The sequence below is a fragment of the Mustela nivalis genome (genome assembly GCF_964662115.1).
Source record: "Mustela nivalis genome assembly, chromosome: 7".
NCBI lineage: Eukaryota > Metazoa > Chordata > Mammalia > Carnivora > Mustelidae > Mustela > Mustela nivalis.
The window spans coordinates 44544878-44568362 of NC_139026.1; the positions used below are offsets into that span (position 1 = coordinate 44544878).

General features: G+C 39.9%; 2 protein-coding genes across 3 annotated transcripts in view; one reads left to right on the forward strand and one right to left on the reverse strand.

The window, feature by feature from the left end:
* TRHDE (thyrotropin releasing hormone degrading enzyme) overlaps positions 1 to 1746 on the reverse strand; it is a 376037-nt gene extending 374291 nt beyond the window's left edge. The window contains exon 1 of the mRNA XM_082742838.1: positions 831 to 1746. Coding sequence (XP_082598964.1) covers positions 831 to 1741 — 911 coding nt within the window. The 5' untranslated portion in view covers positions 1742 to 1746. The remainder of the gene's footprint in view (positions 1 to 830) is intronic.
* Positions 1747 to 2490: 744 nt separating this feature from the next.
* LOC309870518 (uncharacterized protein) overlaps positions 2491 to 23485 on the forward strand; it is a 93427-nt gene continuing 72432 nt past the window's right edge. For both annotated transcript variants that reach the window (XR_014314637.1, XM_082742856.1), the window contains exon 1: positions 2491 to 2581. The gene's annotated coding sequence lies outside the window, so the exon portion shown is untranslated. The remainder of the gene's footprint in view (positions 2582 to 23485) is intronic.

The following is a 23485-nucleotide window of genomic DNA, read 5'->3' on the forward strand; positions in this document are numbered from 1 at the left end:
CAGAAAAAAAATAAAATAAAATACTGCCCAAATTTAAAAAGCATCAAAGGCACTCATTAACAAGGCATTGGAGACTGATGGCTAGCTTTCCCTCTTTGCACCCCTGGAGTCATTTCCAGAGGCAGTAACTCAAGAACAACAACAAAAAGCTAAAGTCACTCTGTGTCTGTGTTGAGAGACCTGGCAGCACCTGCAAGGGCATTTCTCATTGGCATTGGCCATGGTAGCCTCCCCCAGACCCCTGTCGCCCTCCCCCTGAGTCTGTCACCTGGGCCTGCTCTTACTGCTCCGAATCTCAACTTGCAGTTTGGGAAACTTCATGCAGCCAAAGCTCACTCTCTGCTCTGTGCCTGCCAGATAACAGGCGAGGTGGGCATGCTGAGGGGGAGGGAAGGATTTTGCCCTGCACTGCCATCTCACCTGGATGCGCTACAGCCCTGGCCTTTGACCCCGCGAGTATATTCCCTCGACGGTATCTTGGCAGGCTTTCGATGTCACCCTGGCATCGCTCAGATTTCACACTACCCTTTAAAAATTGCTAGGCGCCATGCTGGCTAAGGAACTTTGACAGGAGGGAGTTCCAAACTAGAGGAGGGGGTGGCACTCAACGTTTGGTGCTGGTAACTGTGTGGAGTCGGCAGCAGTGAAAGCCCGAGCATCTGGGAGACCCCAGGGGTTCTGGGTGACGGCCCTACCCCACCTTCGCTTCCTTCACCCACCCCGCGCTTTTCGGACTCGGAAGCCAACCGGGTCCCCCGGGTCGCCGGCCGCCCAGCCTTTCAAGCAGCCTGGCTGGGTGGGGCGGTGCCGGGCACCGCCTCCCTCCCTACCTTCTCTCCCCGTGGAGCACGTAGGAGCTGCGGAAGAAGCCCAAGAGCTCGTTCTCGATCAGGGCGTTGTAGATGATCTTCAGGTTGTAATTCCTCTGCGCATCCAGGGTCCTATTCAGCACCACCACCAAGACCTGGGTTTGCGGGTAGAGGAAAAAACCGGCCACCGGGACAGCCCCGGCCACCCGGTCCTCGGCCACCTGCACCTTCTCAACCGCCACCCGGGAGGCGTGCAGCACGACGTAGCGGGTGGCGTTCCGGCACGCGATCTCCACGTTGACCTCGCCGGAGAAGGTGAAGTTCTCCATGAAGGCGGTGAGCATTAGGTTGTAGTGCAGCGGCTTGAGGTGGCCGGACAGGCGCAGCTGCGTCCACGGCTGCCACTGCTCCCGCTCCTCCTCCGACGGCGGCTGGGCGGACGGGGTCCCAGGGGTGGCCTCTCCGTCCACCTCGGGCTGCGAGGAGTCCCCGCCAGCCTGGTGGTTGCGCCGGGCGGAACCCGGAAGGCTCCCGTTGCCCCCGCGTGCCGGGAAGCCGGCGAGACCGCCGTCGGCGCCCGGGGCTGCGCTAGCTCCGCACTCGTCGAAGCGCAAGCTGAGCAACACCGCGAGCATGGTGACCGCGAGCAGTGCCACGATGGACACCGCGAAGGCCAGCACGAGCCGCTTGTGCACCGTGATGTGGCGCTCGGTTGTGCGGGGTCGCACCCCCACGGAGTCCGTCCACGGGTCCGAGAGCCCCCTGCCGCCGGCCCGGAGCGCGGCGTCGTTCTCCCCCATGCTGGCCGCGAAGGGTGAGCTGCTCTTCTCAGCCCCCTCCTCTTCCTCCTCCTTCTTCTTCTTCCTCTTCTTTTTCTTCTTCTTCTTTTTCTTCTCCTCCTCTTGCTCCCCCCGCTCGCCGTCCAGGGCCATCACACAGCCTCCTCCTCCTCCCCCGCCCCCTCCGGCACCCCCCGCGGGCGGGCCACCCGGGCCACCGCCGGCGCAGGCATCAGAGAGCGCACGCGGGCCGAGGGCGCGACGCCAGCTGGGACCCTGGAGACGCCGGCCCAGGTTCTTTTAAGACGGGTTCTGGCCGCAGGCGACGGCAACCTCGGCGCCCCCCATCAGCCCCGCCTTTCTCCGGACACTGGCGGTCGAGGCGCGGGGCGGCGAGGTCTGGGACGCGCCCAACTTAGGGAGCGTCTCGCTCGCCCCACGGCGCGCTACTTCTCCGGCCGGCGCGAGGCGCCGGGGCACATGCTGCCTCCGCCCCTGTGCGCCTGCCGCTCCCGGCTCGCCCTCCCCTGCGCCCGGCTCTCCCCAGGTTTTCCGCGGGAGCCTTCCGCGGGAGCCTTCCAGCGGGTCCTCGGCTAGAAAGAACGGGGAGCGGTGGAGAGGGAAGTTAGGGCTTCCGCTTTCTCTCCCCACTCCAGCGGTGGCGTTCAGTCCTCTGGGTGGGATGTGCTCGCAGCGGTAGCGGCGGCAGCAGCGGAGGCGCCCGAGCCATGCACTCCGCAGCCGGGGGCGAGAGGATGGCCGGGGAAGAAGACAGCGGGGTGAAGCCGGCGGGCGAAGTCCCAGGGCCGCAGAGCTGCGCCGGGAATCTGCCCTGAAGAAGCCGTCTCTTCCACCCCGGACACTTTAAGCAGCGGGGGCGGCAAACGGCGTGAGGTTGCAGACCGGACAGCGAGCCTCCCTCGTTCCGACGTTGTTCTGACCTCCGGGGATGACAAGTGAGCAAGAAGTGTCCGGTCGGGCCATCCCCTTCAGGTAGATGATGCTCCGGGTTTGCTCTGTATCCCCGTGGGGAGAGCCGGAGTGCGTGTGTGCGAGTGCGAGTGTGTGTGCATGTGTGTGCGCGTGTGTGCCTGTGTGTGTACACACAGTCTCCGGGTCCAGATTGCCAAGGCTACTCTGACTGCATTCAGGGACTGAAACTCCCCGAGAGAGGCAAAGGAGAGAGCGAGAGACCGCGAGGAGGCAGGGAAGGCGGGAGGGAGGGGAGCGGCTGAGCGGCAGAGGCAGGCACTGGGAGATTAGAGAGCTTTTCTCCGCTCTGTCACACCAGACACCCACAGCCACAGAGGGGGTTGCTGAGCCGCCTGCAAGAAGTACATTGTAAATCTTCAGCGCAGCCAGCCCGGCAGTCTCCCTTTTTCCCCCGACTCCTTAGCCTCACCGCGCCTCTCGGGAGGGATCCTTGGAGCCTTTGGCTATTAACATCGAGAGCAAAGGAAGATCCTGGTGCGGAGACGTGGTTGTATCAGATTTCACATCAGGCTCGCCAGAGGATTTGGAGGATTGTATGTAAATTGAAACAAATTCTCCAAAGCCTGACTACATATATTATACTGTTGTGATGAGTCCAGGTGTTCAGTATGAAAATACGAGTTAGCAATGAAGCATTAGAATCTCCCAGTAGGAAAGGCTAAATAAAAGAAGTACTTTCCCCCAATGAATAATTTCTATTTATAGATTGGGGAAATGATTAAAATCGAATGCCTACATGCAGGACCAAAAGCTTGAGACTGAGAGAAGCTTGGGATCTGAGCCCCATCACTGGGGACTCACTAGAGCAGTGAACAAATACATTCCATGATTGACCAGTTTTTCACTTCACCCAGCCACAATTGCTTTTTTGCAGTTTTTAGTGTTATCAGGAAAATCGTTTAAACTTTTTTTAGAACAGATATCAAGAGGAAGTTTTGCTGATAGCAGGAGCATCCAAACAGGCTCACAGACTGTTGGCTGGTTATGGACTTCTAAGTTTATTGAAGTTGTACAGTGCAGAGTGTGTATGAGTATATTTGATATGCAAGCCTTAGGATTTGTGTGAAGAACTTGAATTGGAATAATATTCAGAAAGCAGCCACCCCAAAGGTAACAACTAAGAGGCAGGAGTCTCCACTTTTTAATAAAACAAAGTATAATGGACTTCAGAGCCAATAAAAAATGAATAATAAATAGAAAATAAAGAATAAAAAGAAGTAATTCCTTTTTAGGTGTTTCTTTCACATCTTCAAATCCTGAAGGCATTTTAAAAATCATGTCCATAATTATTTTTCTTACCAAAAGGAACGTTAAATGCCCCTGGCTTTGTACACATCCTGAAAATGAACAACTAAAATATTGTGTTTGGCTTTAAAAGCATGACCAAACAGAAGAGATGAAATGCACATAAACTTTAGCCTGACAACCACTGAAAACAGCCCTGCTCAATGAAGCTCTTTTCTATTTATCCCCAGATGGGATATATTCTCAATGCCATACATTCTAAAGGTCCATTTGAATCCTTTTTAAATGATGATGAAAAGAAGTGCCAGGGTGGGATTTTTTTTTTTTTTTAAAGCATGTTGTATGTGGGCCGTTAGCAACAGACCAAGGGAAATGCCACATTCTGTTCAAGTTACTTTTTTCTGCTCTGTTTTTAAATCTCCATGCTCTTGCTGTCCATATGTATTTGGCTGTATGCATTTTAAGAGTTGAGGAGTTGGGATTTGTTAGTTTGTTTTGACAGAATCAGGAAATATAGTACAGGCAGGCAAAAAGCACTGTGTGACTCTTAGGAGACCACCAGACTTCCCTGACCACAAGGGGCTAATCTGTCAAGCCAGGATTATCAACCTAAAATCCATGGATTCAACTCACTATGATTATCAAGAGGGGCCTGGAAACCCCGAGAAGTTTTAGAATCACTACCTAAATGAAGAGTTCATCCACTAAGGAATCTCTAAGACCTTTCTCTAAAATGATATTAGTCAAGAAAAGATTCAAAGAAGAAAGACTTTTTCAATCTTATTTGTATTTTACTGAAGTGTATATGTACTTCTGAAAATTATAAGGCAACTTTCAAATATTTGGGAATTTAAGTATATGTTTACCAAGTAGTAAAGTCACTACTGCCTGTGATTAAATTAGTAGATGGATTTTTTTTTTCTGAAATCCAAGTGGAACAGACCCAAGCTTATTAACACAGAGTACACACAGTTTATTAAAATACTGATTCCCTTAAAATGTAACTTTATCCAATAAACTCAGTATCAGGTCTGGTGGGTAAGTATTTCTTACTCTTGTATCAGTGTTACAAAAGGGCCCCAGTAAGTCTTTCTTTTTTTAATTTCTGAAGGCATATAACACCCTTCCCCTGAAAAGCCAGTACTCTGTGAATAGTTTTTTTTAATATTTTTTTTCTAGAGAATGTCCATTCTACCCACAAACCAAGAAAAAAAAAAAAAGGCAAAAGTTCAGATTGTGTAGGTGAAAAAAATATTAAAGGGATGACTCACTAATTTTCCATAAAGAAGTTGCCTTCAGTGTTGTCAATCACTAAATTGGAGATAGTTTTGACTTTGCTAAATGCTAGGGCCATTTAGTGGGATGAGACTTTCCAAAGTGCCTGACACTTCTCTCAGAAATACATTTATTGCTGGGAGAATTTTATGGTTATTTCTTTAGCTAACAAACGTCTTTAAAGTCATTTTGTAGCCATATTTGATTTAAGGACTTAAAAAGTATGAACATTTAATATACACGAGGCCAGCAGAAGTTATGCTTAATTAAATCTACCCCTTGGTCCTGCAAATAATCAAAATGAACTATCTTCAGTAAATGTCCTGGCCCAGAGTCTTTACTCTTTGCTGACACCAGAACTGCTTTTTTTTTCCTTTCACTCTGATTTGTATGAGAGTTAAAACTTAAGTGTCCTTAAGTACTCAGTCCTTCACGTGTGATTAGCACTTCACATCCAGAAGAAGCTTGACTCAGAAGAAAGAACTAAATCCCACTCTGCCCTCCCCTCCATACATTATCTTAACCTGGTTACTTTATAACTCATTTTCTTGATGTGTTAATGTATTGGAGTTAGAGGGTTAGCTCAGAGGTCTCTCTGGTTCTCAAAGTCTGTGAAAGAAATTCCAAAGCTAATACAGAGTCTCTTTATGCTTTCAAGTGATTTTTAATTAATCTTCTCTATTGAGAAGCCAAAAAAATTCAATGAAAAACTCAAAGTTCAGTGGGTAAAGAGACTTTATAAGAATACACTGTATTAGCAAAAACATGAGGGAGGGGTGGTGTTGGGAGAAAACAAGCTCCACTACCCTGGCAGTGAACAGATGTGTTTTCTTTGTGGAATGTGTTCCTGAAGACCCCACACAATTAGAGACCAGTGCTGACAAAGAATGGCAGAAGTCTGTTTACTAGCTGAAGTGGTGCCGCCATGTGGCAATTATAAAAAGCCAGTTGGAAATTTGAGATTGTGATAATTTGTTCTTAAGTAGGCTCCACACCCGACATGGGGCTTGAACTCACAAACCTGAGATCAAGAGTCGCATGGTCTACTGACCAAGGCAGCTAGGTGCCTGGAGACGGTGATTATTTCATGAAATTTTTAATTTGAGGAAACTCAGCTTATTGCAAACTTTAATATTTTATATTGTGTCATTTCAGAATTTCATATCATCTAATCACTGTATCTGTTGACATTGTTGAGCGGTTTCATTTAGGAAATACTCTTCTAGATAGAAGATCTTAAAGAGGGAAAGAGGAGAATTGTTTAAAATTAGCCATAATTGAGACTGGGCAATTTCATGATGTCAATTGTTTGCCAAATTCACTAAATACAAGTAACACCTTGATTTAACTGTTAGTTGTCTGACTTCTATTTATTTAAAAATATTGATCTGAAAGGAAATTATATCTAAATTTGATTATCTCTTTTTCTCACATAAAATCTATGAAATTATCCATTTTTTTTAAAAAAAGAAAACATTCCGTAATCTATTACTATATGTTATCAGCCCTAGCAAAGTCTCAATAATTACAGCTTCACCAAAACAGAACAAATCTTATAGCACAGAAAGAACCTCTGTAGATGGTGAATATTAAAAAAAAGTATAACCAAATAACCATCATATCACTCCCAATTCCAGCATTAAATGTTATATCCAGAGAGGAGAGAATTGGGATCCCAAGAAGGTTTATGATCTCAGTAAGAAAGTTCCATAAAAAGGCAAAAAAAAAAAAAAATGTGTCATGGAAATGTTTATAGTTAATTCATGAAATCTGAAAACATAATATATGCCAAATTCTGCAAACAGAATAGAAATTGGGTAACTTTCTGGATATGTGTCTGTTGAACTATTCAATTTGTCTAGAAGCTTAAGAAATCGAAATAGTAGGGGCACCTGGGTGGCTCAGTCGATTATGCCTCCGAGTCTTGGTTTCAGCTCAGGTCATGAAGTCACAGTCTTGAGATCAAGCCCCTTCCTCATCGTGCTCTGTGCTCAGCAGCAAGTTCACTTAAGATTTCCTCTACTCCTCCTCCCCTCCCCACTCCCACACACTCTCTTTCTCTCTTAAATAAATCTTAAAAAAAAAAAAATCGAATAGTAAACATACCAATACAGCTTTTACCATGAATATAAGTTGTTCAAATCCATGTTTCTAGATAAATAAGGTACGAAGAATTAATAATAATCACAGCCAACACTTTTCAAGTGTCCATCTTGCACCAGGTGTTTGTTTAAGCACTTTGTGTTATTTAATCATGAAAATTAATCCCATAGGTCGGTGCTGTTACTTCCCCCATTTGAAAGATGAAGAAATGGAGGGTTAGCAAGAAGAAATACCTTGCCCGAATGCTTATAATTACTAGGTGGCAGAGCTGGAATTCCAATTTAGACAATGTTACTTCATCACCTGTACGCTTAACCAGTATGCAGTACTGCAGTCTGAAAATCAGCCAGATGCACACTATCCAAATGCATAAGCAATATTTGCTGCACAAGTTGGGAAGTCAGTGCCAGGCAGAGTGCTAGAGGTAGAGCACTGAACCAAAGAGCCATGATCTCCACCCTCTTTGTGGGGTACAGTGCCTGGCCCATTTTAAGTACCATGGTGAGTGTTTATTAAAGGAGATGAATAGGGGTGCCTGGGGGGGGGCTCAATCCATTAAGCATCTGCCTTTGGCTCAGGTCATGATCACAGGGTCCTGAGATCGAGTCCCACATTGGGTTCCCTGCTCAGTGGGAGTGTGCTTCTCCCTCTCCCTCTGCCTCTCCCCTCTACTCATGTACACTCTCTTTCTCAAGTGAATAAATAAAATCTTTTTAAAAATAAAATAGATGAATAAATAGAGAAAATGTAGTATGACCCTGAGTAGAATAATGATTGCAATTTTATAAAATAATGACAAAGAAAAAAGGAGAGCATTATTCACCCTGGATTGAGAAGCAAGTAGTTGAAAGCATTAACTATAGCTTATTTTCATACTGCAGAACCAGCAGTTTATATGCCTTAGAAATCTTACCTCTTGAATGCATTAAAAAATGTATCTTTGACCCGGGCTTATTTGACAACTCAAATTTACATGATTTGAAGGGTGCCTCACCCCTTTGAAACCACAAAAAGTATCTGCTTCAAAGGCACACATATCAATATTAATGTAAAGTCTCATGAAGACATAAAGTATCCTGTTTTATTTCTTCCATAGGCACCTCCTGATACATGTTTTTTCCTCTTTTCCAATCATTTATTTATCCCTCTTCCATTTAACAATAAAATATATTATTTATCTCTTAAAATCTGTACTTCCTATTCTTGACTGCTCCTCTCTTTACACCTACACATTAGTGATATGTAAATGTTTATCACTGTAGCTTTTTAAATGAGGTAGTTACAGTATTTTCTTAAAATTGAGCCGCAAATGATCATCATGAGTGGGTTGATAAAAGAAATATAATGATGTTTTTCTCTTTCAAATAATGAGATATCACTAATCCTGGGCTCAAGTACTTGTGAGTTTTTGAAAGCTGATCTACAGTGGTTTTTTTTATTTTATTTTTATTTTTCATAATAGAATATAAAACATAGACAAACCATAAGAAATTCTTAATCTCACAAACTGAGGGTGGTGGGGGGGCAGGGGGGTGGAGAGAGGGAGTGGGGTTATGGACATTGGGGAGTGTATGTGCTATGGTAAGTGCTGTGAAGTGTGTAAACCTGGCAATTCACAGACCTGTACCCCTGGGGCTAATAATACATTATATGTTAAAAAAAATTTTTTTAAGAATATAAAACATATATATATATAAAATATGTAGTTTTGCTGAATCAGTATTGTAGTCAAAGACAGTTATTTCAGGTGAGAAACACATCTTCTGTTAGGAAGTATTTCTGTTAGAAAAATATTTCACAATTGCTAATAAAATAATAGTAAAAATTAATATTACATTATTTTTCAACTCATTGAATTCCTACTTTGAAACTAAGAAAAAAAGGATGAAGCATAATATTTCCCTTCAAGTTTTAGGCCTGTGCGTGAAGATCCTCTCTCTTAACCATGAACTGAACAATAGCTCTCTTTTTTGGGTCTATACCTTCTCCCTGCTCATAATGAGTTGGTTCCTTCTACCATGTGACTCTGTAATTAAGGTTCCCCCATGCATCTTTACTTTTAGGGTGGTGTACCAAGGGTATGCCAATGTCCTACCATTTTTTTTCCCTCCATACATGGTTTTCTAAGAACATTTCTGCATTCACATCCAAGGAGTTCTCTCCTGCCTGCCTTGAAAGTTAGGTGAAATTTTGTATTTCAGGATTCAGAAATTATGCTTGGAATTTAAACAATTAGCCTTTGGCTAAAATGCCTTTTCCTTGGAGCTTTAAAAAAGTTATTTATAAACTATTATACAAAGACTGAAAGTCTAAATAAATCATTATGTTATAAATAGTATAATGTTAGTTTTTTACATTTCTATTAATAATATATTTATATTTTTTACATTTATATTTATATGTACATGCTAGGCATTGTATAAACATAAAAAAGAAGTGTTCATAATTTATAACCATATAGTGGTCATGGAGTCTGCTTATGGTGGTGGGGGGAACTTTCCTATAGAAGAACTACACAGAAATAATCAAATTACTAACTTTTGAAAATAACCAACTGCTTGATTAAATGAAACTTCTTTACTCCAAAAAGTCTGTAGGAAAAAAGCAATGAACTTGAATATATATGTTTTTAGTTACTAGCATATTAAAATGTGGATGATCATTTCATGAAATAAATTTAGTTCTCATAATAGAATTGATTTAGTATAAAAGTTGCCTGTGATCACTTTTGTCACTTTTCTCTTTAGTGCCACCTTGTGGGTTAGCTAGTAACAATTAAATATATAAGGTTTTGAGTTTGGGGTTTTTTCTTTCCTGTGCTATGTTAAAGTTCGTCATGGGAAATATTGCAGTAGAACTCAGATGTGAAGCAATTTCTTTGTTTTCTCCAAGAAGCAAGCACTTCACTAGAAGATATTTGCCATAATTCAGCAATCGACCATTCTGAGCACCAGAACAGTTTCTCGAAGATTGAAAATACTGGATCTACACAAAAATTGATATTAATTTAAAGGATAATCACCAAACTGACAATGGCTAACATAAGTGGCAAGCTGTGACTTGTGATGATTTTTCCATAAGAAAAATGTTTTCTAAACTCAGTATCATAATTTCTACAATACTGTCCCATGTGAATTGATCCCAGGTGATTCAAAACACTGTTGAATCCTGTTTTAGAAGAAACTCCCGCATCTGTTTTAGACTTGTATGCAGCTCATTGCTAGCATCATATTTAATTTGTATTGAGTTAACTTTTTAATTATGCTGAAGGTGTAAGGGAATAAGGAAAAATTTAGTATAGTATGTTGAAATATCTTTTAACGGAGACACACAGGAAATGTGTTCCACGTTCTCTAACATTCTCCATATAGTAGAAATGCTATAGTGATCTTGATTAACCAAACAAAAAAGAATAGTTTGTCCTCTTTGAAGCACCTAAGCATGTTACAATTTATTGCTAAGTCTTTTGTGGTATGATGAAGAAATACATTTTGAAATTGCATTTATGGAGTCATTTCAGAGCAAGTGAAAATTATATATGCTGGTCACTCTGAAAGTGTAAATTCTGTATCAGAACTCCTCCTGCCCTATCATGAGTTAAAGGTTGTACTGGGTGTTATTCAAAAAGTAATTTTCCCTAAATGTGCAGTAAAGCATCATATTTGACCTATAACCTGAATATCGTAAGCTATCAGTTATCTATTCTGGAAGCACACCAAGAACAAAAAAAATTTAAGCATTTTTATAGGCTTGCTGAAATCTTATTATAAAACCAAAGTAGCTAAATAGTATCAAATAAGGCTGCAAAAACTTACAATTTAACTCCCTAGTCATTTTTTAACTTGAACAAGTCTTGTGCTTTGTCTCTAAAAGTAGTATATTGTGCTTTCCAATTCAGGAAATGCACTTCAACTGTTAATTTTTATACCCTTTATTATTTGAATTTTTCCATGACATTCTGACACATAATCAGTTTTTCATGGATTTGGTACTGGAGCAAATTAAAAGGTGCCTTAGAATGGCAACATTCAATCCATAGTCCTCCATTTAACCTTTATGTGACTATCACTAAACAAGTCCTTATTCTTAGAATTTATCCTAAAAAACAAAACCAAAAACTAGGGAAAGGGCTTTCTTCTCTGGGAACCAAGAAAAGTTGTGACCATTTTTCCACTCTTGCTTCAACTGTAGCTTAGGTGTGTCTTCCTTCACTTTAAGCTGAATGAACTGCCATGTGGTACTATCGAGAAGACTCCTTGGACACGTTTGTTGGCCATGGTGGGGCTGCACTATATTCAGATAAGCTGGACCTCCATTCACCGTACAGCATAATTCTAGGAATAAGATTTAGCCTCTTCTTATTTTTATTATGTTCATGTTAGATACTTTTTTAAAAGTAATTTATTTATTTGAGAGAGAAAGAGAGAGTGTGCACAGGCAGGGGGAGCAGCAGAGGGAGATAGAGAAGCAGGCTCCCCACTGAGCAGAGAGCCCAATGCAGGACTCAATCCCAGGACCCTGGGATCATGAACTGAGCCGAAGGTAGACACTTAACCGACTGAGCCACCCGGTTGCTCCCATATGTGTTTTTTAAACAAGTTACAAAGCAACAAAACACATTTCATATCTACTGTGTTACAGATTCTAAATTAAGCAGATTCTGATTAATTGGGTTACATTATATACCAACAGACTTTCCCTTTTAATATCAAAAGGCTTTTATGATCTCCATTCAGTTCCTCTTAAAGTGAGACAAAGCAAAATATTTTCTTGACATTTCTGAGAATTTCAGTTTCAAAGGATCATGTACTCCTCTAATCTTCCATTGTGGGAAAGTAATTAATATTGACTCATTTTTAGAAGCGCTAACATTCAACTAGGTAAACTAAGTAAGTGATAGCTATTAATGTTCTCTTTTGTCTTCTAGACAGAAAATCAAAGCTATTTAAAGTAAAGGATGCATTTAAAATCAATGTCTGTCTAGAAGTTACCATTAATGTTTACAAACACTTTGGCCATTATGTCTTATTTGGGGGGGGTGTCTTTATTCATCTATATCTATCTGTAAAGATATAAATAGATGAGAAAAGTGTATATGTTTCTGTGTGGTCTGAATAGGTGTTTTATTTTTCACCGTGCTAACTTGCAATGTTATAAAGCACGCAAATAGTTCTCTGTGCCTCTCCATTTTCAGTGCTTGCCTGGATAGTCAAATTAAACTGCTGGCATGATATTTATCCAAATATGTAATTCCAAAACCATGATTATAGTCTCATTTCTTTATTTCTGTGAGATTTACCTATAGTGAATATCATTCAGTGTTCAGAGCTCTACAGCAGTGCTCTTCTAAATATTCAGAGCAGGAGCTACACCTTCTAGGATCTGCAAGTACTCAAGTTCTAGCAACATTATGAAACACAATCCACATTATGAATTGAACAGAATGAGCCCTTAGATCTGATGGCCTAAGGCTCAAAATGTTAATGCTCATGACACACATCATACGTTCCAGCAAGTTGAAAATGCATTAAAACAAGAGAATAAATTATGGTCTTGACCTCAGTCTCACTTCACCAGTCTTTCTGCTCCTGCTTACCAGAGAGGGGAGTTTGGGTTCTGCAGACAGAAGACTGGCTACAGATCTTCACCTCCTGTCTGTTTCCACAACTCCAAAAAGGATTGGCCTGAAGAATTTTATCTTCTGATGTTCCATTGTGAACTGACTTAATTAAATTTTCCCGAAGTGCAACATTCCCTGGTTCTTTCTCCAGAGAGCAAATTGAGAAGACACAGAAACAGGTCTAAATGAAGTGCAGTTTTTTTTTTTCTAATTAATTCAAACAATACTGCCATGAAAAAGCACTTTGAATTTTTCAATTCGTAGGCAATTGGTTCTAAAAAGAAAACCATTCTGAATTATCCACATGCTCTCATTTATTAGTCTAGAGCTCTTGCCCAAGGAATTCTTTGCAAACGTAATATATAGTACATCATGGTGATTTACTTGCTTTTCTAATATATTTTGCCAAAAACGCTATAGAACTGAAAGTATGTCAGCAAAGAGAAGTGACCAAGAGAAGGCTCACAAATAAACAAGAAGTAACTAAAAATAAAGATAAAGGAGCTGAATCCCATGGGACACCTGGGTGGCTCAGTTGATGAAGCATCTGCCTTTGGCTCAGATCATGATCCCAGAGTCCCTCGATCAAGTCCCAGATTGGACTCCCTGATTGGCAGGAAGATTGCTTCTCCCTCTTCCCTTCATCCTAATTGTGATTGCTCTCAGTTTCTTTCTCTCTCTCTCTCAAATAAAGTTTTTTTTTTATTTTTTTTTAAAGAAGAGCCAAATCCTATTTCTAAAAATCAAATTTTGTTGAAGATAAATTCCACAAATATCACTGCTTATTTATTGACAATGGCTTAAGAGCAATTTGTAATTTCTTCCTAATTCTCAAAATAAGTTTCTGCCAGACATGTTATCTCCTGGGGAGGAGTGTCTTATGGAATTACCACTTGATTTTATGAAGTCCAGACAACCTCTTAAACAAAATAGCCATTTACAAATGTTAAGATAATGAACAATCAACAAAAGTAACAAATTAGCAATGCTTTAACTGAAACATAATTCTCTATACCCTTTGGAATCCAGTCCATTACCATCAAAATCTAGAAAAATACAGGCAATAGAGGCACTGGTTTTGGTCTTTGTATTTTGTGTTTTGTTTGTTTGTTTGTTTGTTTTTTCTCAAAAAGCCATTATCTACTTTCTTGGTGCTTATTTAACAACTTAAGAAGGGGAGGGGAAGTATCCTAGGTAGGTTGTGAATTCTTATCTAAATCTTCTTAAATTGTGCCTTTCAAATACATGACATGTGTGAAATGGGTTGTTCAATAAGTATTTAGAAATGACTTTCCAACTCTTATTAACCTTATGGAAAACAATTTAGCAACAGCTGTCAAAATTCACAAATCTAAAACTACAACAAGACTCCTGAGATTTCCACTCAGTAGTGTCGTTGTCAGATTCTTGGCCCCTTCTTTCAGTAGTTTAAGTCTTCTCTCTTCCTTCCTCTCTTTGGAGCACTCCTTGGCCTCCACACCTGGTGAGGGTACCCTTCAGCATGGCCTACCATGAATTGGCCCAGTGAGCCACCCTATTGGGTTTTCCCATGGCCAAGATGAGCTCTGGCCTAGGAACATGGCATCAAAGTATTTATTGAAAGCATTTTTATCCATATTTTTGAGGGAATGAGCTAACAAACAAAAACCGTATCATTTTTCTTTGAATAAGTAAATACAATCTAAAATCAGTATCTGATCCTCTCAGCTTTCATCTTGGAAACCAAAGTGATGTGTTCTCCTGGAAGGAGATTTTGAGACAATTTAGGCTACATACTGGATCATTAGAGTCTGAAAGTGTCATATAAAGTTAAAAGTACCTCTGGTCAAATTTGCCCTTGAAAATCCCCTAAAACTGGGGTCAAAAGGCAGCAAACCATGGTTATGTATGTCCATTCTTGTATAGCAATATATACATATAGATGTAAGTGTAAAGTATGTACAATAATACAATGTTTTCAGTGTTTTTAATTCAGTTGAAGTAGAGTAAATAAAATACCAGGATGTTGTGACTCCACTGTTAATAACAGCACTGCTATCAATTCACTACCATGTTTCTTTGATGCCAAAATTACCAACCAATGCAGAAAGTCCAGTTAAAAATAAGGGCAATGCCTCCCTGCCTTTGCATCAAGTAGGAATCAGGGCTCACATAGGGTAAGCTTCGGAGTGGGTCAGAGGTCCAGCAGGATTGGATGGTTAGCTACACACACAAGGAGTTGAGATTTTTAGTGCTGGAGGAAGAAGATACAAATATGGAAGGGGAAGAAGTTCAGATGAACCCTGTGAGGCTGGATCATTGGATTAGAATTGGAAGAATAGATACAAATTTATGATTTTATAAATATATAAAGATAAAGATGTGTGTGTGTGTGTGTGTGTGTGTGTATTCATTAAGACGGCCTGAGAGTGGTAACACCTAAGTAGCAATGAGCAAACTTAATGCCCAAGTCTTGGTTACTAAATACATCGTCCAAGGCTCCCTGCAAATTCTAAGGGAGGATCAGGGAAAGAATAAGGTGAGCACTGAACATACCACTATGCCAGAAAATAAGGAAGTTCTTGAAAGAATGATGAGGATATAACCGAATAATATAGGAGCCACCTTGAAGAAACTCCCACTTACTAAATCTAGAACAATTTGAGCATTAAAATTTAAAAAATAACAGTAATGGATTATAATCCACTGAATAATATATGAATCCATGAATCTACACTGATATCATAACAGATAAATAGAAAGGAAATCTTTTTTAGATTGGAATTCCAATACAGGAGGGATCCAGGCTAGACACATCAATGAACGCTTAAATTAGTGGATGAAGGAAGAATGAGGGACAAGTTCTTAGAGTCTCAATATAGCTCTCTCTAAAAGTGTATTAACTACAAAAGGAAAGAAAAATTAACTTCAGAGTGGAAAAATCTAACAGACACCATCTGAATCAAATGTCCAAAGTTAACATTACCAGTCCTGGGCCAAATCAGTATTATGTGCCACTTGATAACATGCAGTGAGAAGAACACACCATACTTCTTTTACTTCCACAAGGAAAAAATTCACAACCCAGTTATAATCAGGAACAAATGTCAGACAAACAGAACTTTAGAAAACTTCTATAAAATAACTGACCTTCAAAAATGTCAAGGTCATAAAGGTAAAGTAGAGACTGGGGAGCTCTTCCAGATTGAAGGAGGCTAGAGAGACAGGATAATTGAGTACAATGCGTAGTCCTGAACTGGACCTTTCAGTATAAAGATATTATTAGAACAACGGGCAAAATTTGAGCCAGGGGTCTAGAAGAAGGCATTAAGCTTGCCATGCTATTCATGCAGTTCTTCTGAGAGTTTGAAACTTTTTGAAAGTAAAAAAGTAAAAAATATTTTTTAAAGAAGTCCAGGCTCATTGGTACTTTTTCAAACTCCCAATGTGCAGCTCCAAAGTTACACAAGCCAGGAAAGGAATTGGTTGAAAAACAGTAATAGGAGCATCAATAACATGTCAGAGAAGATGAACTAATCATATGACATCAACTAATTTTTTCACAATGCTTTTTGGGTTTTATCTACTCTCTTGGCATCCCAAAGGCACCAGTTTTGCTCATTCACATTTTTCCTTCAATATTATCTCATGAACACATTTTAAAAGATATGTTGAGAATCCCTTTTGCAACTGCTTTTATCTTTTTCTCTCTTTTCCTCTTCTTCTTCCCTTCTTCCTTGGTTTATTTATTTTAGAAGCAGCATTCATCCTATGAGAAGAACCCATCCTTAACATAAAATACCTTGCCTCACCCCCTTGACAAAGTAGCCTCTGATCAGTCAGAAGAGAGAAGCACCATTACACACCCACCCTTCCTCACCCAGGCAGCAGTCTCTCACACCCATTCTTCTTCATCACTATTTTCCTCCTTTCTTCCCGGACCAGGAATGTAAAATTGTCCTTGAAGTTAATTAGCAGAATTGAGCCTCCAGGGACTGTTCTTCCCCTATAATCTAAAGTACTCAAACCCTTCACTTAAGATATAAAGGAGAGAAAATCAGGACTGAAATAATATCCCCTTTCTTAACTCTGTACTTTTAATTTTATTTATTTATTTATTTATTTATTTATTTATTTATTTATTTGCTGTCTAAGCCATCTTCCTCAGCATTAAGTCGGGGCTATGAAACAGTCTGCCATTCTAAACAACACTTGCTTGCCAGGAATATCAGAACTTCTTAGAAGAAACCTCAAAAGATCTAAATTCAAATTACCTGAACTACAATTAAAATAGCCACCATTCTGTAGTAATGACAGGAGAGGCAGAAAGAAGACAATAAAGAGATGGTCTAAGATGTCAAGCAACACTCCTAGGATACCAGAAACATCTGAGAAACGCAGCCTCAAATTATATTTGCAGAGATAGTTCCTTTCTCTTGCCGAAACCTGCCTCACAAAAACCTGGGAAATATACTCATAAAAAGCCGAGTGCTCTCCTTGTAGTCACTCTGATTTGACGATGATGATGATGACAAAAAAACAAAGCAACTACGCGGCTAAGCAGCACTATTCCTGGCATCATGAAAACCATTGCTAACACATTCATTCCCATTGAGCACTCTGTAGTCAAGAAGTATTGCCACTTGAATTAATACGACGTTTATTTCTCATTCCATGTGACACAGTGTTCACGCAGAGCTGGTACAAGGGCTGTTCCTGATTTCATCCAGTAGCCCCTCTCATTCCGCCACATCTCTGAGTTGAAGAGAATCCTGGTTCTATGTTCTTCCAACGCAGGTCTGCCCCCATACCTCTCAACAGACTATAGCTTTCCTTAGGTATTATGAGTACCATAAGGGCGGGAACTCAGATGTGTTTCCCGACTTAACATCAATCTCTTTTCAGTATGGCCACTAATGTAAGTGTTACCTCATAAGTTTTCTTTTCTCAAACTCGTCCCAAGATTATCATCCCTGTAATTTATGTACTAATTAATTTATTTATTGGGCTAATATTTACTAAGAAGCAAGAGTGCAGTGGGTACTGTTCTTGGCATAGTGAGCAGTATGGGTTAAAATTCCTGACCTCATGGAAATTGCATTCAAATATGGGAGACAGACAATGAAAAAAATTTTAAGTAAAATAAATGAGAATAAGAGAAGGGATATAGAGAGTGATAGGTCCGGGAAGAGAGGTCACAGTATTAAAGATGACAGGGAAGTCTTCACATTTGAACAAGGACTTGTAGGAAGTGAGGTGTGTACATCACTGAGGGAAGGGGAACAGCAAGAGCAAAGGCCCCAAGACAGGGGTGTGACTGGTGTGTTTGAGACATGGCAAGACCACCTGTGGGGCTGGAGTAGAGTAAGCTAGAGAGACAGAAAAGGGAGTGGGATCAGAAAGATAATGTGAAGCCAATATTGTATAAGGCTTTGTAGGTTTTTATAAGAACTCTGCATTTATTCTGAGAGTAAAAAGCCATTGGAGAGTTTTGAGCTGAAGGAATGACATAATCTGTAGTGAGTTCTAGAGAAATCCTTATGGTGGATTTGATGAGAATTTACATAAGAATAAAAAAGAAAGAAGAGTTTCAAGGCAATTGAAATAGTCCATATAAGAGATGACTGTGGTTTGTTCTAGGACAGTAGAAGTAGTAAGAAGAGATTTGATTTGCTAATTGTAGTTAGGGTATGAATGAGAAACTTCAAGGTTGACGCCAGATTTTGATCTGAGCAGCTAGCTGGATGAGGTTGACGTTTATTGAGATAGCAAAGGCTTAGAGAGAATCAGGTGTGAAAGGAAGATCAAGATCTTTGTGTTTATATTGCTGATAGTTAAGAATATGTGGTCATGGGACACCCTGGGTGGCTCCATTGGTTAGGTGACTGCCTTCGGCTCAGGACATGATCCTGGAGTCCTAGGATCAAGTACCACATTGAGCTCCCTGCTCAGCAGGAAGTCTGCTTCTCCCCCAACCCTCCACTTCTCATGCTTTCTCTCTCTCTGTCTCTTGTTCTCTCTCAAATAAATAAATAAAATCTTTTTAAAAAAAGAATATGTGGTCAGAGAATTGATCATTATATTTGGCAATGTGGAAGCCATTATTGACCTTCACATGATCAGTCTCAGTAGATTGTTGGAGGCAAAAGCCTAATTAGAGAGGGTTCAAGAATGAATCTGAAAAGAGTGGTAGTAACTGGAGCATACAGGCAAATATTTATAGTGTTTTTTTCTGTAAAAGGTGATAGAGAAATGGATATTATCCAGAAGAAGATGGAGGATTAAGAAATGGCTTGGTAGTGGTTGTGGGGGAGGGTAGGTAGATTGGAGTTAATTATAACAGACTTATATGCTAATGGGAATGATCCAGTCAGGGAGAAAACCTTGATGCATGAGAGAATGGGAAGAGTTGTTGGAATTATGTCCTAGAATGGGTTTGAGAGGATGGCTGGAAGTAAAGGGGTGGGCCTTGGTTTGAGGATAGACAGTTCATCTGTAGGAACCAAGAGGAAGATGGTTTAGTGGGTACATGTGGTAGTGGGTGCTTGTGAACATTCTCTCCCAATTGTTCCTATTTTATCAGTGAAAATAGGAAGCAAGGTCACCAACTGAGTGGGTAAGAAGATATTGAAGGTTTGAGGAAAAAGGTAAAAAATAGTCTATAATCATCTAAAAGGATGAGTAAATAGTAAATGGAAATGTTGGGCTTTAAGCTTATTGGGCCTAAGGGCCTAGATGATATTAGTAGACACAAATTTAAAGTGGAGCCACTTCCATGCCATGTAGATGCAGGTCCAGAGTTGTTGGACCGTTGGATTTAATAGGATTAAGATTCAGGCAGCTGCAATGGAGTGAGAGTGAGGTATGGAAGATAAAGTCTATCAGCAAGGGAGCAATTTTAAATATTTACAGTGGAATCAAGACTGAATAAGCAGGAAAATAAGAATATCAAGAGCTAAAGATGGTGAAAATGAGGTAGATTTAATAGATTATACATCCCTGAAAAATTAAAGAAATATTATTGTTTAATATTGGTTATTGAAATGAAGGTATTATATTCTTAAGGCACAGTGAATCCCAGAAAATAATGGCTCTTGTATCTCAAGAGGTAATAACATCCTCCATGCTCCAGAACTCAAATACACATATATCCTTTTCTTCATTGTCACTTATTAAGAATTCACATGTAATTCCACTGACCACCCCCCCTTGACTTTAATGTATAGTACAAAATTTCTGTACTGTTATGAATCCATTCTTTGGACTTTATTTTCTTCCGGCACTTTTCCTAATTTTTGCTAGCCATGACTGACACCAGGCTTTCTTCCAAGATTCCATTTTCATAATAAATTTCATCACCATAAGCCCTCAACTTACAGGATGAGTTGGAGGAATTAGTATGATTATATCAATTAAAGCAGAAAAAACATCTGACAAAACCCAGTACTCATTCATAATTTAGAAACCATAATTGAGGGGCACCTGGGTGGCTCAGTCTTTAAGCATCTGCATCATGATCCCAGAGTCCTGGGATTGAGACCTGTATCAGGCTCCCTGCTCAGTGGGAAGTCTGCTTCTCCCTCTCCCACTCCCTTTGCTTGTGTTCCCTCTCTCTCTGAGTCTCTCTCTGTCAAACAAATAAATTAAAATCTTTAAAAAAACAACTAAGTTAGAGATAGACAATATATACCTCAATTTGATAAAGAACGTGTTTAAAAAAACCTACAGAAATCATTCTTAATGGTAAAAGATGAATACTTTCCCCTAAGTTAGGGAATAAAGATTCATTTCTCACTTCTCCCACTCAACAAAGTACTAGAAGCTCTAGCCAGTGCAGTAAGGCAAGAAAAGGAAAGAAAGGGCATACAAATTGGAAAGGAATAAATAAAACTCTATGATTGCAGATGACATGACTGCCTATTTTTAAAATATCCAGGATTCTACAAAAATAAAATGCCTAGAACCTAAAAATTGATTTCAGCAAGATCAGAGGAGAAAAGATCTACACACAGAAATCAATGTCTTGCACCCAATGTTTATAGCAGCAATGGCCATGGTCACCAAACTATGGAAAGAACCAAGATGCCCTTCACCGGACGAATGGATAAGGAAGATGAGGTCCATATACACTATGGAGTATTATGCCTCCATCAGAAAGGATGAATACCCAACTTTTGTAGCAACATGGACGGGACTGGAAGAGATTATGCTGAGTGAAATAAGTCAAGCAGAGAGAGTCAATTATCATATGGTTTCACTTATTTGTGGAGCATAACAAATAGCATGGAGGACATGAGGAGATGGAGAGGAGAAGGAAGTTGAGGGAAATTGGAGGGGGAGGTGAACCACAAGAGACTGTGGACTCTGAAAAACAACCTGAGGGTTTTGAAGGGGCGGGAGGTGGGAGGTTGGGGGAGCCCAGGTGGTGGGTACTATGGAGGGCACGGATTGCATGGAGCACTGGGTGTGGTGCATAAACAATGAATTTTGTTATGCTGGAAAGAAAAAAGAAAGAAAGAAAGGCAGACAGACATGTCATTTCTATATAGTAACACATATGAAAACAAATTAAAACATGTTTATAATCACTCCAAAGAAAATGGAATACACACAAATGTTGAGAAGTCAATAATCTACATAGAAAGACATATCATGTTCATAGGCTGGAAAGATTCAACATACTAAAGACATCAGTTCTCTCTAAATTCATCTGTAGGCCTAATGCAATTTCATAAAGTAAATGCAAATTAAACCACAATTAGCTATCACTAAATACCTATCAGAATGGCTAAAATTAAAAAAAAATAGTGATAATACCAAATGTTGTCAAAGATGTTGAGAAATTGGATCACTCATATATATAGCTAATGCTAATATAAAATTGTTGTGCTATACTGGAAAACAGTTTGGCAGTTTTTTAAAAAGTGGTGCAAAAATAATGAATACTGTTATGCTGAAAATAAAAAAAATAATAAAAAATAAAAATAAAAAAGTAAAAATAAAAAAATAAATTAAAAAAATTTTTAAAGTTAAACATGTGGTTACCATGCACAGTAATTCTACTCTCCAGCATTTATCTCAGAGAAATGGAAACTTATGTTTGCACAAAAGCCTGTATTTGAATGTTCATAACGGTGTTATCCATAATAGCCAAAAACTGCAAACAGTCCAAATGTCCTAAGTGAACAGCCAAACAAACAGGTACATCCATACTATGGATTAGAACTCAGCAATAAAAAGAATGAACTATTCATATATGCGGCAGCTAGGATGAATCCTGAGGGAAGTATGCTGAGTGAAAATAAATTATTCCCAAGACGTTATATACTTTATGATTCCATTTCCGTAATGTTCATTAAATGATAAAATTATATAAATGGGGGCGTCTGAGTGGCTCAGTGGGTTAAAGCCTCTGCCTTTGGCTCAGGTCATGATCCCAGAGTCCTGGGATCGAGCCCCACATTGGGCTCTCTGCTCAGCAGGGAGCCTGCTTCCTCCTCCTCCTCTCTCTCTCTCTCTCTCTCTCTGTGATCTCTGTCTGTCAAATAAATAATTTTTTTAAACCTTTTAAAAAATTATATAAATGAAGAACTTCTTAGAGGTTTCTAGGAGTTCTATATAGCAGTAAGAGTGAGTGGGAGGAAAGTGGCTGTAGTTATATAAGAGATCCTTGTGGTGATGGAACTTTCACGTCCTGACTTTTGATGGTCACATAAATCTACACCTGCGACAAAATGACGTAGAATTAAGTACACACACACCACCCCCATAACACACAGACACGCTCTCACTCATGAAATCTGAATAAGGTCAATGAAGTGCATTCAGTGTCAGTTTTCCAGTTGTTATTGTGCTACAGTTATCCAAGGTGGATGCTTGGGGACGCTGGGTGGTGAACATACAGGATCTCTCTGAATTGTTTCTGTATAACTGCCTGCAAATCTCAATTACTTCAAATTAAAAATTTAAATGCATAAATTAAAGGAACACAGAGAGGGAGAGAGAACAAGAGAAGGCTCTCCTGTGAAGAACAGATAATTCAAGCAATCTTAAACTTTCAAAAAGAAGCCATCAAAATCAAACAATTTTAAATCTATAACTTACATTAAAAGTTATACACCATTTTGGGCAAAAGTGAAAAGAAAAAAAAACAGGAGCATACGTTAGCTCTACAGTAATCTTTTACACTATCTCTGGTTTTTTCTCTGTCCACACCATTAAAAAAAAAAAGAAAGAAAGAAAAGCAAAAGAAAGAAAAAAAGAAAAAGAAAGAAAGAAAGAAAGAAAGAAAGAAAGAAAGAAAGAAAGAAAGAAAGAAACTCTTCAGATCCACTCTGAAGCCTTTCTTGACTGAGACGTCTCTGATACCTTTCTAAGCAGCTTAGTGTCAGACATTCTTTGAATATATTTCTAACTTATTGAAAAAAAAATTGTAAGTTGCTTTCTTAACACAACACAATTCTCATTTTACCCAGTTCTGATTACTCTGTGATCTTTAGCATAACAGAGAAACACCTTTCAGCCCCTTATAATCTGTGAAAACAAAGTTTAGATGAAAGGAAGAGTCCTCAAAGCTGGATTGTCAAACTCCCACTCCGGTGTGATCTTCTGACCGTCTTCAGCTGCATGTCACAGAGTTTAGCCAGGCCTGACATTTCTGCATTCTAACCTGTCAGCATCTA